This window comes from Suillus subalutaceus (genome assembly GCF_016647625.1).
Source record: "Suillus subalutaceus strain FC151 chromosome Unknown DFJ58scaffold_6, whole genome shotgun sequence".
In the NCBI taxonomy this organism is placed as follows: domain Eukaryota; kingdom Fungi; phylum Basidiomycota; class Agaricomycetes; order Boletales; family Suillaceae; genus Suillus; species Suillus subalutaceus.
The window spans coordinates 519137-530604 of record NW_024540255.1 but is presented as its reverse complement, the minus strand read 5'-3'; the positions used below and the strand labels follow the sequence as shown (position 1 = coordinate 530604).

Genomic DNA, 11468 nt, shown 5'->3' with positions numbered 1-11468 from the left:
GGAGTATTCCCCAACACAAAAACTTTCTGCAATACCTCTCATTGCTCTTCCATCACCATCACCAGCAGTGCCTGGCCCTAGATCTGCCATTATATTTGGTGCACAGCTGACACCAGCTAGTTTTGCCCCTGCGCTGAAACGTAAAAGCGGATTCAAATAACAAAAAGAAGTTTTGTTTCCTGTATTGGTCAATACGCCTAGCCGAATTTACAGCTGTTTGCATAAATGATGACAGTACGCGACTTTTTGAGAAAGAAGAATAAATAAATAAATCTTACACAGCAGTAAATAACGCATCCCGCATGTATGTGAGTTACAATTGAGTCGAAAATGACAAACTCGATATCCTCTGATTCTATGGACTCTGACGACGATTCGATAACGGCGGCTGTCAGGGACCAGTATGACATCTCTCCAGGGGATGAAACAATTGTCGTGGAACCCACCTCCTAACTAGAATCACCAGAAAACGAAAAACGCGGCCCTGGTCGCCCTCCCAAGCCCAAGGAAGGTACAATTGTTCGAAGTTCATTGACCATTGATTCTTGAATACCTGAATGTGAGATTTTACTCAGTACCTCCACCACCACACAATGTCTCGATCTCGTACACTCTCATAGTGTATTCATACTCAGAAATGAAGAAACCAAGAAGGCTACAGGTGGGGCTAACAACGTTGCCTGTCTTGCGCCAAAGTTTAAGGACACGCCAGAAAGTACTTTCCGAGAATCCAAGTTGTCCAACACAAGCGAGAATGTCCTGAAGAGAAAGGTGTTGACGCTCGTAGAGTTTGACGGCAGCGAGTTTGACGTCGCGACTGATTTTTTGATACATCGATGTTGATTGCGGTTGATTGTTGCGGCGCAAGACGAAGTGCCACACTAGAATATTTAATTTTTCTTCTTTTCCAAAAAGTCGTGTACTGTCATCATTTATGCAAACAGCTGTAAACAATACCGCACAGGACACTGCAAAGTACTGCCCCGCAGTCCGTACCTTCGCTCAACAAAGAGCTACTAGAGGAAAATCATCGTGATGTGACTTCAACAATGTTCCGAAAGACTTACTTCTGCTAAACATCGGTTTACCAGATGGCCAGCAAAGCGATTCACCAGATGAGTTAGCAGGTCTTCGCTATGCTCGCACTTCCGAATGAGGGTGTAACTGAATTTTTGTTACTTCTTTCTCCACCTAACCCTCCCAGCACCGAAAAAAAGGAAATCATCAAGCGACAAGCCACTGGATGTCTCGCCCCTGTTCTGAGGCATCCATTTAGAATGCGGGGTCCACGAGCAGTGGCATGTCCGGCAGCAGACAGGAAGTGGGTACTAACAATATGATTGCCATTGAACAGCTCGTCCGGAGGAGAGGACGGCAATGACGGCTTTTCTAATCTCCGCCGCGCGTGCGAAATGGCAGGAATTGCATGGGTTGACTGTCATCCACCGGGGAATCGCCGGCTCAAAAGAATATATCAAAGTCATACTAGTGATTGTCCGAGAGAAGAAGCAGGAGTATCAAGTACCCCGTTACTATGACTCCGAGCTCACAGATAAAAAGTCTGAGCAACTGACCTTTGTATGATAGTGTAATCTAAAGGGACAAATGTTAGTTAGTATGATAGTGGCATCTGACGCGGTTTGATCACTATTCCGAAGATAAAATGGAATTGGACTTGGGAGATCAGGGGATCCATAAACACAAACCTTCAGCCGAAAGGAAGCACGAATACAGACCGAAACGCAAAAGGGAAGTGGGTGGGGAGGACAAGCGACGCGTAAACAAGGCTGATGGGCGCAGGGAAGCAATAGAAATATTCAATGAACGTGTTGTCGAGCTTGAATGCCGCAGGTCCAGACGTGCGCGTAAATTACTAGCAGAGAAGCACACACGAAGAGGATTCTCCGTGTGACCGTTCAAAAGGGCTGTTTCGCGCGTCGCGCGACGCTCGCGATCCACTGGGAAAGGCGATCTCTTTAGCCATATCTGGGGCACGTTGGTTGTTGTGTTCCATTTCCCCTCATCACGACGGTCTCCCATTCACCCAGGTCACCCTGGAACATCCGCCCTCTTTGATGACGCACCTGTAGATTCACTCCGAACGCAATGCGGCAAATTAATGACGTAAAAGGTGTGGTCCGGTTGAGGCCATGATATGGAACGAATGACTGTTCCCCTTCTCTTTTGTTAGACTGAGGCTGTCGTTGCACTATCAAGCTAAATTCCGTGCGACCTCAGGTGAGTGGTGCGCGCATCGAGATCTATTCAGCCTGAATAGCATGCAGTGCACAGCTGCGCTATTCGTGCCTGACCCTGCTGGAACAAGGAAGTGGCGGTCAAGCGATACCCACGCAGTTCAAGCAGCAGTCAACTCACATAGAAGGTTAGGTCAAAAGAATGCCGTCGTAAGGATGACCCGCCCTTGTCATTCCACAAGACTATTGTATACACATAAGCGAAAGTCAAATATGTCAATGTCAGCTGTCTATGTCTGTTTCAGGTATTGCTTGTGTCCTGTCCATTGTTGGTACAACCCTAGGTGAATTCAATATCACTGCAAAGGATATCATAGGTATGCTCTACTCTGTCGCCCGTACTTCTTCTCCAGGAAAGCTGATATTTCTTGGGCTGGAGGAAAATCATGACGTGAACGTTGTTGTAGAAAACGAAAAATCACTTACCGAGCTCCACTGGTGATTCATGTGGGATCTAAGCGACAGCCGCTTCAATCAGACTTGTACATGGGCACAAAACATCCGCTTACCAGATGCCCAGCAAAGTGAAATACCACGTTGGATGAGTTAGCAGGTCTTCGCCACACTCGCACCCTCGTTGCTTGTTCGCCCGCAAGTCTGAAACGAACGTCAGTAGAGCAGAGTTTATGGCTGGGGGTAACGCACCCCTTGTCTTCGGGCTTCCCTGGAACAATCCAACGTAGTTCTATTCGCTCGTCCACCTTTTCCAGCAGTTCCCATGCTTCATTTGATCCTATATGATCTACGAACACCAAAGCCTCGTGTAGAGCTGACATCTTTAGCTTCACGCCCCCTTGTGAATCCTCGCACAAGCCATATGTAACATATAGCTGCAGGGTATCAGGATGCCACGCTCTGAAGAATGGAGAGGCCTTAAACGAGCGTAATGCCTCCTCACTTGTGACATTACTTAAATACTTAGAAGCCGCTGACACGAAATAATGACTCACCGTGATGGCCAACGTTCGCGCCTAGCAAGGGCAGCGGAATTGAGCCTAATCAAGTTAGAGGAATGGGAATAGTGGAGACCGCTAATAGCTACAGGGTCTATAAGAATTATGGAGGAGAACAGTGCAGGGAAATTGACAGCTGCTAGTATCCTGCACCGATATTGTCAATATTAGATCAGAGTAAAACGCTAGCGATGACAACATACGAAGAGCAGCCACCGAATGAATGACCAACGGCGACCAGGGAGCGGGATGAAAATCCCTTAGTCTTCCTGGATTCACGGATAGTCTCCGGCAGAAGTTGTAGATGCGTCGGTAAAATCTTTGAAGATGTATGTTCCGGTAGATAGTATGACAGAAAGTGTGCAATGTCCCGCGCGTTGTCTCGCCAATCAACTAGAAACGAAGGTTAACCTCAGCCTATGTATGAAGTGCGTGGGGTGTCTCACATATGCCACTGAGATTTGTCTCGTTGACAAGTGCAGCATCACCGTGCTGAACGGCTTCCCAAGACCACACCTCGTCAATCAGTGAAGCTGTAGGTGACGATAATAGATATCGTAGGGTTGCTTCCCATATCTATAACACATTCAATAGCTGTTCTTGAACACACGAATTGTGTCAAATAAATGAGTACCTCTTTGGGAAAACCATTTGCGTGAGTGAATAACAATGTCAAGCCCTTCCTCCCATCTTGAACTCTCTTGACATATCGGTTAACACAGTTCCATAACGGCTTCTCGCTTCTTTCTCCGCCTAGCTTTCCCTGCACGAAGCGCTCTTGTCGCTCCCTAAGTTCAGTGGAAAGCTGCTGGATATCTCGTTTCCGTTCCGCGGCATTTATCGTGAATTTAGGGACCACAGGCAATGGGATATCCGGAGTGAGTCTTGGACAACCAGCAGGTACGAGGTGGGTGCTAACGATATAATTGTCATTGAATGGCTCGTTTCGAGGCGACGGTAATGAAGGCGCTTCCAACTCTTCGCTACCGTAACGCGTGCGAAAAGGCAAGAATGGCTTAGGGTTCACAGTCGTCCACGGCGGACTAGGTTCAAAAGGGTATGTCGAGGTCATGTTGGCGGGCATCTGAGTCGTTCGTTCGAAGCGGCTTGACCTGGGCTAGGAACGTTGATGAACGACCGCACTAGCTGACATCCGGGGTAAGCGTGGAATCACGGGATAGTTTGTTGCAAACCGGTATCTTTGCCGACGCCAGGCTACTCCGTTAGAAACCAGACATGTCACGGGTGAGAGTTTGTCTACTACTTCGGTCCGAGGTCAAGTTCACAGTGCGATGGAACATCTAAGTGCCTTGATTCTAAATCTGAACTTGAAAGCCGCTAAGTTTGCAGTCTGCACTCGTCTAAATCGATTGTCATGACCTTTAGCGTGGTTCGGCGAGATTTAACATGTATAGCAACCAAAGAACGCTCTATGATAATGATTTAACCTGGGACAAGATTTTATCCAGAGAGCATCGATATGCCAGCTAGCATGTGTCTACAAACGTTAGTAACCTACCGTGGTACTATGATAATCCCAGGGCTCGGCATCCATGGCAAACGCTATTGACATTTGTGGTGTCGTTCGGTGATTTATTCGTTGAGTCACTGGTTATTGTATGGTGGGTATGGGGACCTTGTCCCTGGCAGGGATACAGTCACTACCAAAGGGTCGACGTGACGGAGATTCAATTACTGCTGCAGTGTTCGTTCAAGTCGTCGAGATTCTGCCTGATCTGCAGTGCGAGTCGATTCATCCCCGGCATCTAATCTCCCATGGGACAGAGGTAGCACGCTCTTTCGCGTACGCTTGCCCATATTGCACATCGGTTACTCGAAGGCGGTGCGGTTACTGACAGTCGATCGTAATGACTTTCCTTTTTTAGACTGTCGATGTCGCTGCTAACGTTGGCGATGAGTTGTTCAAAAAAAAATATGAACCGGGTACTTACGTTCGTCGTCACCGTTGATATATAAATGGCGACGACACCGAAGACAAAGTTGCATTCTTCCCTTTCCTTTGTTTTCTCTAGAATACTTCTCGTTCGTCCCTTTGCCCCCTTTTTTATACGGTGTTGCACTGAGTGCATTTGAGCCGTTGGGTCTTCAAGTTGTTCGGTTATATTTTAATAGCATTCAACTTTCAGTCGCGCATTTATAATGTCGGGTGTTCGAAATTCTCTTGTGAGTCCTATAATGTTGCTTCTACTAAGAATCGCGACCAAGACTCATCAAAGCAGGCTGGGCATGACGTACCGGAAACCATACCTTCTACAGATCTTGAACGAGCTCGGCATGTACGGCTTGCTCTCGAGAGTTTGGATCCTCCCCGGGACCATCAAGAGAGCCACAGTCAGAGTCCCGCACCCTGCCCCAGCCTTCCTTCTACATCTTCAAAAAAAATTATTCGACACAAGAAAAAATATCGGCCTCCTGCTCTGATATTGGATCCGCAGCATCTCGCGCTGCAATACCCGGTGGATCCTACCGTTAAGGAGCTGGGAAGCCGACATACCAAGTCCCAACGAAGTCTGCCCACTATACAGACCGTATCTCTTCCGGTACCCACTCACTCATACCACTCTTCTATCACTTTCAACTTTCCAAATTCCTCTCCCACTTTCACGGTAGAAAGTTCGTCTCCTACAACCACGCCATCTGCTTCAAACTTTTTGACCGTACCTTCTGCGCATTCACCCATGTCACCATCAACACCCTTGTCACCATTGACACCCCCACCACTGTCTCCTTCAACAATGAAGCGGAGGCGTTTCTCAAGGCTGTGCCGCAAGTTTGGTGAATCTCCGCCCCCTGAGCTCGTCTTTGGCGGGCATCCTGTGTCTGTGGGTGTAGGGCCCAGGAACGCTGCTTGTTTCGTTCCTATCATGGAGGAGAGCCAAGAGTCCCCATTGTCATATGATCTGGACACCTCTAGCACCAGTACTTTGGGAACGAGCTCGAGTGAGGATTTTCACCGACCCTCGTCTGTTGACGCCGAGAAACGGTATCACATCTCGAGGCAGTATGGTACGGCTTGTATACTGGAGAAGAAGGGACGGCGGATTACGCAACGGAATTATGATGATATTTTGAAGCGTTTGAGGATGCTCTGATCAAAGGATCGAGTGACTTATTCGTTTCATCTCATCTCTTCCGACTGGTTTCGCTCGTTGGTGGCTGGGATACTTATTTTAATATTTATCATAGCGTTGAGCGCCTTTTCATCGCTTTCGATCTGCAATAATATTTCCAAGGGCATACATACGTTGATAGTATTAGTTACCAGAGAAACACAACGCTCGTATACATTGTACAATAATATACAAACGTAGTCGACCAATCGCTTCAAATAGAGGAGATGTAATATATTATAGAACTCGCTGATTATCATCTAGGGGATGGTTTGGCAATTGTTGTCAGCCTCGGATATCAGCACTTATAGGGCCAGGAGCCTGGTAGTTACTTCACACGCGAAGAGTAACGTTGGACCGTTTCGATCATGAAGAAGAGAAGAGAAGATGGTTATAGCCAATGTGTATAGATTCTAGTGACACGAGTGTGTGAGAAGGCGACTTGCATCATGCGTGTGCGTTGTGGAAGCTCGAACGGATGATCCAGCTGTAGCATCGTGATCATCATAGCGACGAGTATTGAAATTGCAACTTGGCGCCCATCACTATTGAGATCGGTAGCGAATATTGCAGCCAGGTTATAAGCAAGGCACCTATACATCAATCGAACGACACTATGCCCAATATGATTGCGGGACGCCGATGGCACCATATGACCCACAAACAAAGTCCATATCGCTGAGCTGGATGGGGCCAAGCGGAGTGGAGTTCAGTCGAAGTCACAAGACCGTTCATGGTTACATGCTTTTGCAGCAAGGCTTTCGGAAGGAAGGTGGAGCATAGCCTATAGTAGTGCCACATGTAGCAAATTTTCTCTGCAGGAACCCAAACGCAAACGAAACTTCCTACGTACGTGGCATCTGTGGTAGTGGGCGCTACTCTTGTTCGCATCAAAAGCTGGTGAAACATGAGTCGGTAGAGTTTTGGGTAGCAGGTTGCCGCGCATCTGTGAGTTTTTCTTATATAGATGATTTTTGAATGTGGAAGAGACTCTGAGCTGTTTGGCTTGGTCGTTGTTTGCCGCGGTGATGACCCAATTGTTTGTGCTCGCACACGCTTAACATTGTCCACGATCCTCATCGACATCCTCCGGGTTTCCCTTTATCTTTGCACGTTCTTCGACGACAGTGAAAGCGAACAAGATTTTTTTTATCTCGAGCTTTGCTCATGTTAGTTAGGCTACTTTGATGTCTGGTAAAGCGCCTCCAAAGGGACCAAGAGCGCTTTTGAGTTCGTTGCCTGGCTCATCGTCACAACAAGCTTCGGCGTCGTCAAGTTCAACATCGGCTTCTTCACCTGGTGCTGGTACTAGTAAAATTGGTGCACCACCACCAACAGGACCAAGACTCCTGAATGGTGTTCCAACTCAACCCCGAGGTAAACCGACCGGAAAGCCTTTTGTTAATGGCTATACTGGACCACCTATAATAAACGTACCGACAGGACCAAGATCTACACAGAAGGGCAAGCAGGTTGATTCAATATCGAATGTGAGTCTATTTACTACTCTGAACGATGAGAATCATAATAAATGGTAATTTTCTATAGTCATCTGAATCTGCTTCGCCAGTTCATGAAACATCACCTGTAGCAAGTTCAGCGACTGTTGCTGATGGTGTTAGACCTCATCAACCTGTAAAGATATCCTTTACAATTAATCGCAGAACTTCCCTCACCGAATCACGTCCGAGACCACCACAACCAATTGAAGAACCACCACCGCCACCACCGCCTTCAGGTCCGCCCCCACCGCCGCCGCCTTCAGAGGTACCACCACCACCACCACCTTCAGAAGTACCACCACCACCACCTTCAGAGGTACCACCACCACCACCACCACCACCTTCGCCTTCACCACCACCTACACCGTCACAAGATTTGTCAGATCACGCGCCCTCACCACCGCCCTCTAAATCACCCTCACCTCCTCCTTCAGAACCTGTCGCATCATCATCATCATCGAAACCACCTCCACCTGAATTCTACTCACTACCTCCCCCTCCTCCATGGCCGCCCTCCCGTTCCGAATACCCCACTGGCAGCAACTTCAGAATCATTTATGACCCTGCCATCGACAAGGACCGCGACGGACGTTTTCGGGCTCTAATCGAAAAGATTCGAGCTATCCAGGGCGATGGTACAGATGAACCCCGGATCAAGGGCAAAGGAAAGGGAAAGGAGACGCTTACGCGGTATAACGGAGAAGTGATCGAAGGCGAGCCAGAACCTACCACAACCGATCCCCGCAAGGCACCGGGTTTCAAGAAACGTCCCCACCGAGACACGTTCCATGAAATTCGGTATGAAGTGGGTGTAATCACATATATCGTAATTAACCCCATTGACGCGTCTTAAAAGTATGATCCAAACTCAACAGGCCCACCGCCCCCCACAGCTGTGCTGATCATGAATTTGTCACCGCTAACGCCCACGCAGCAGATACGTCGCGTCTTCAGTGCACATGGCAGGATCTCCTCCTTTGATCCGCAAATTGACATGGAGTCTGGGGTAGCGCTTGGCATCGTGTTCATTCGGTACCAGACACATGAAGAGGCCAAGTCATGTGTAGAGCGTACCCATGGAAAGAAATTTGGCACAGGCATGGGAATGGCTGACGGGGAGGAACTCAAGGTGGTCTTTGACGGCGAGGGTCTCAAACTGAAGGCAGTGCGGAAAGAGCTAGAACAACAGAAACATCGCGGTAGAGAAGAGAGGAGAAGGAAGGAGAAGGAAGGCAAGGTTTCGACATTACCACCTGCACCCATACCCGCACCAATATCCATACCGAAAGCTCAGACCCCCAGCTCGACGCATACACCTGTCCAGCCCGCATGGCGACCCAGCCATCAGCTCCCTGCACGCCCTGCACACATCCCCTACACCAACGGACGCCTATCACCTCCCCGCAGCAGAAGAGCACCGCCTGTCATGAAAGCTAAAATGATGAACTCAGCACTGAGCACTCGTTTCCCAGCAGTAAATGACGTTGCACCTATGTCATCCTCTTCATCAACACCCATCCATAACCGCGGTCGTCCCTCACATCATAGTTCTACTCACGCTCCAGCACCTCCATCCCGTTCACCTTCGCCTATCTCCCGCCGCCCAGGACAAGGACGCCATCAACAGCAGAGAGAGGCCACCAGTGCCACTGTCATCGACGCCCTCGCCAAGAACGGCTTCGAGCATGTCCGAATAGATCTCACAGGTGGCGCGATGATATCTATCCGTGAGGACGACGTGCGCGCGTTCTTCAAGGACTTCAAGGTCGACTGCGTCCTACGAGATCACAACGCTTGGTATGTTGCCTTCCAAACAAGCGACTCCGCACGACGCGCAGCCATGGTGCTCAGCTCGCGAACACTTGGCCACCACTCGGTAACGCTCTCAGCTTGTCCTCCTCCTTCTCACGCCGCTCCTGTGGCTGCTGAAAAGACTAGCTGGACAAAGGAGGAGATAGTTCAAAAAGCGGCGGATACGATCGTTAAAGAGCTCAAGGTTCTTTTGGAGAAGGACATTACTGAGCGGGTGGCTGCTGCTGATCTACGGAAGCTAGTTGCTGACGAGAAGGCCAAATTTGCAGAGACGAAAGCTAGGGAGGGTCCAGAGATGGTCAATGAGCAACGGCCGGCTGAGAAGCGAGGTCTGAAAGGACTTTCATTTCGGAAACCGAAGAGAATAAGGGAGGAGGAGGCGAAGGCATCCGTGGTCGAAGAAGAAGTCCCTCTTCTCGAGCCGGAAGAGCCTGTACCCGTTGAACCACCAAAGAAAAAGCGGAAGAAAGAGATCGTCGCGAAGGTTACGAGGATAGCTGAATCAGACTTGGAGTCCGAGGATGAGGAGAATCTTGCACCTGAACCCCGGAAGCGGGCTGTTTCCGAGGTTCATGATGAGGAGCAGGAGCCTGTCAAGAAGAAGCCGAAGAATGATGCTGTACTCGAGGATGACGAACAACATGAGAAAGTCTTGTCGAAGAAGAAGGTCATCAAGAAAAAGTCAGCAGCCAAGGTGGTTGTCGACGAGGTCATCCGGCCCGACGATTTGGATTTCAATGTTCCTGCTACTGCCAACATCCACATCTCAAAGGTGGAGTCAGTCTCACGCTCGCCTTCTCCTGTGCCAGAATCACCGCGGCCTCCGAGTCTTCCTCCAGATCCACTCGAGCAAGGTATATGCAATGACGACGAGGACCTCTATTTCGCTCGGCTGGCTATGTCGGATGACGCTTCAAACGTGTCGCACGTCTCGCCGCCTACTACCGATACTGTACTAGCATTTCGGAAGCATCTCACAGGCTCAGCACGTACCGAAGGCTACTACAAGATCTCTCATGCCGAGAAATCAGCCTATGTCGCTCAATACGCCCTACGATCCACGAACGTCGAGTCAGTCGCTCCAACTGAAGCACCCGCTCAACCTGTCACCTCTTCCCGCTCGAACCGCGCCAATGCTCGCCGCCGTGCTCAAGGTCTGGAAGAGATCAACCAAGTACAGCGAGCTGTAGCTCTTTCAAAGGGCGAGACAGCCGCTGCAGAGCTGAGCATCAAATTCAACCAGCTCCAAACGCGGAAAAAAGCATCTTCGGTTTGCGAGGTCTCCGATTCATGACTGGGGATTGTACGCTATGGAGAGGATCGCGCGAGGGGAGATGGTCATTGAGTATGTGGGCGAGATCATTCGGGCTCAAGTCGCCGATAAGCGGGAAAAGGTCTATGAACGGCAAGGGATCGGAAGCAGTTATTTGTTTCGGATTGATGAAGACCTTGTGGTGGACGCTACGAAGAAGGGGAATCTAGGGTAAGTTCCGACTCGGATCTTTGTGCGATGCAGCTGCTGATTGGATGTTTGCGTTAAGGCGCCTCATTAATCACTCATGCGATCCGAACTGTACTGCCAAAATCATCACTATCAACGGCGAGAAGAAGATTGTCATCTATGCCAAGCAGGATATCGAACTGGGCGATGAAATCACATATGGTCAGTCAAGCCCAGCACTCTCCATGCCTTCTCTAACTGACGCGACGCGCTTTGTAGATTACCATTTCCCCATCGAGCAAGATAAGATCCCATGCTTATGTGGCTCTGCAAAGTGTCGCGGTTATCTCAACTAGAAATATGTTCGACGTTAT

General features: G+C 49.2%; 4 protein-coding genes across 4 annotated transcripts; 2 read left to right on the top strand and 2 right to left on the bottom strand.

The window, feature by feature from the left end:
- Positions 1–496: 496 nt before the first annotated feature.
- On the bottom strand, positions 497–876 carry DFJ58DRAFT_760864 (uncharacterized protein). Its single transcript, XM_041388448.1, has 2 exons — positions 611–876; positions 497–553 (listed from the first exon to the last, which is right to left on the bottom strand). The coding sequence occupies exons 1-2, from the start codon at positions 832–834 to the stop codon at positions 529–531; spliced, it is 249 nt and encodes an 82-aa protein (XP_041249798.1). The 5' UTR covers positions 835–876; the 3' UTR covers positions 497–528.
- A 1624-nt stretch (positions 877–2500) lies between these two features.
- Positions 2501–4481, bottom strand: DFJ58DRAFT_760853 (Alpha/Beta hydrolase protein). The gene is made up of 8 exons (XM_041388447.1): positions 3843–4481; positions 3655–3784; positions 3412–3601; positions 3206–3355; positions 2901–3152; positions 2765–2852; positions 2682–2709; positions 2501–2628 (listed from the first exon to the last, which is right to left on the bottom strand). The coding sequence occupies exons 1-8, from the start codon at positions 4290–4292 to the stop codon at positions 2567–2569; spliced, it is 1350 nt and encodes a 449-aa protein (XP_041249797.1). The 5' UTR covers positions 4293–4481; the 3' UTR covers positions 2501–2566.
- A 735-nt stretch (positions 4482–5216) lies between these two features.
- Positions 5217–6334, top strand: DFJ58DRAFT_409343 (uncharacterized protein). Its single transcript, XM_041380259.1, has 2 exons — positions 5217–5392; positions 5449–6334. The coding sequence occupies exons 1-2, from the start codon at positions 5369–5371 to the stop codon at positions 6319–6321; spliced, it is 897 nt and encodes a 298-aa protein (XP_041249796.1). The 5' UTR covers positions 5217–5368; the 3' UTR covers positions 6322–6334.
- A 562-nt stretch (positions 6335–6896) lies between these two features.
- Positions 6897–11450, top strand: DFJ58DRAFT_910609 (uncharacterized protein; the record flags this gene model as incomplete). The annotated part of the gene is given in 10 exon segments (XM_041395193.1): positions 6897–7111; positions 7161–7188; positions 7209–7287; positions 7307–7508; positions 7540–7829; positions 7888–8646; positions 8698–10923; positions 10970–11136; positions 11195–11316; positions 11374–11450. The coding sequence occupies 10 exon segments, from the start codon at positions 6982–6984 to the stop codon at positions 11448–11450; spliced, it is 4080 nt and encodes a 1359-aa protein (XP_041249795.1). The 5' UTR covers positions 6897–6981.
- Positions 11451–11468: the final 18 nt, after the last annotated feature.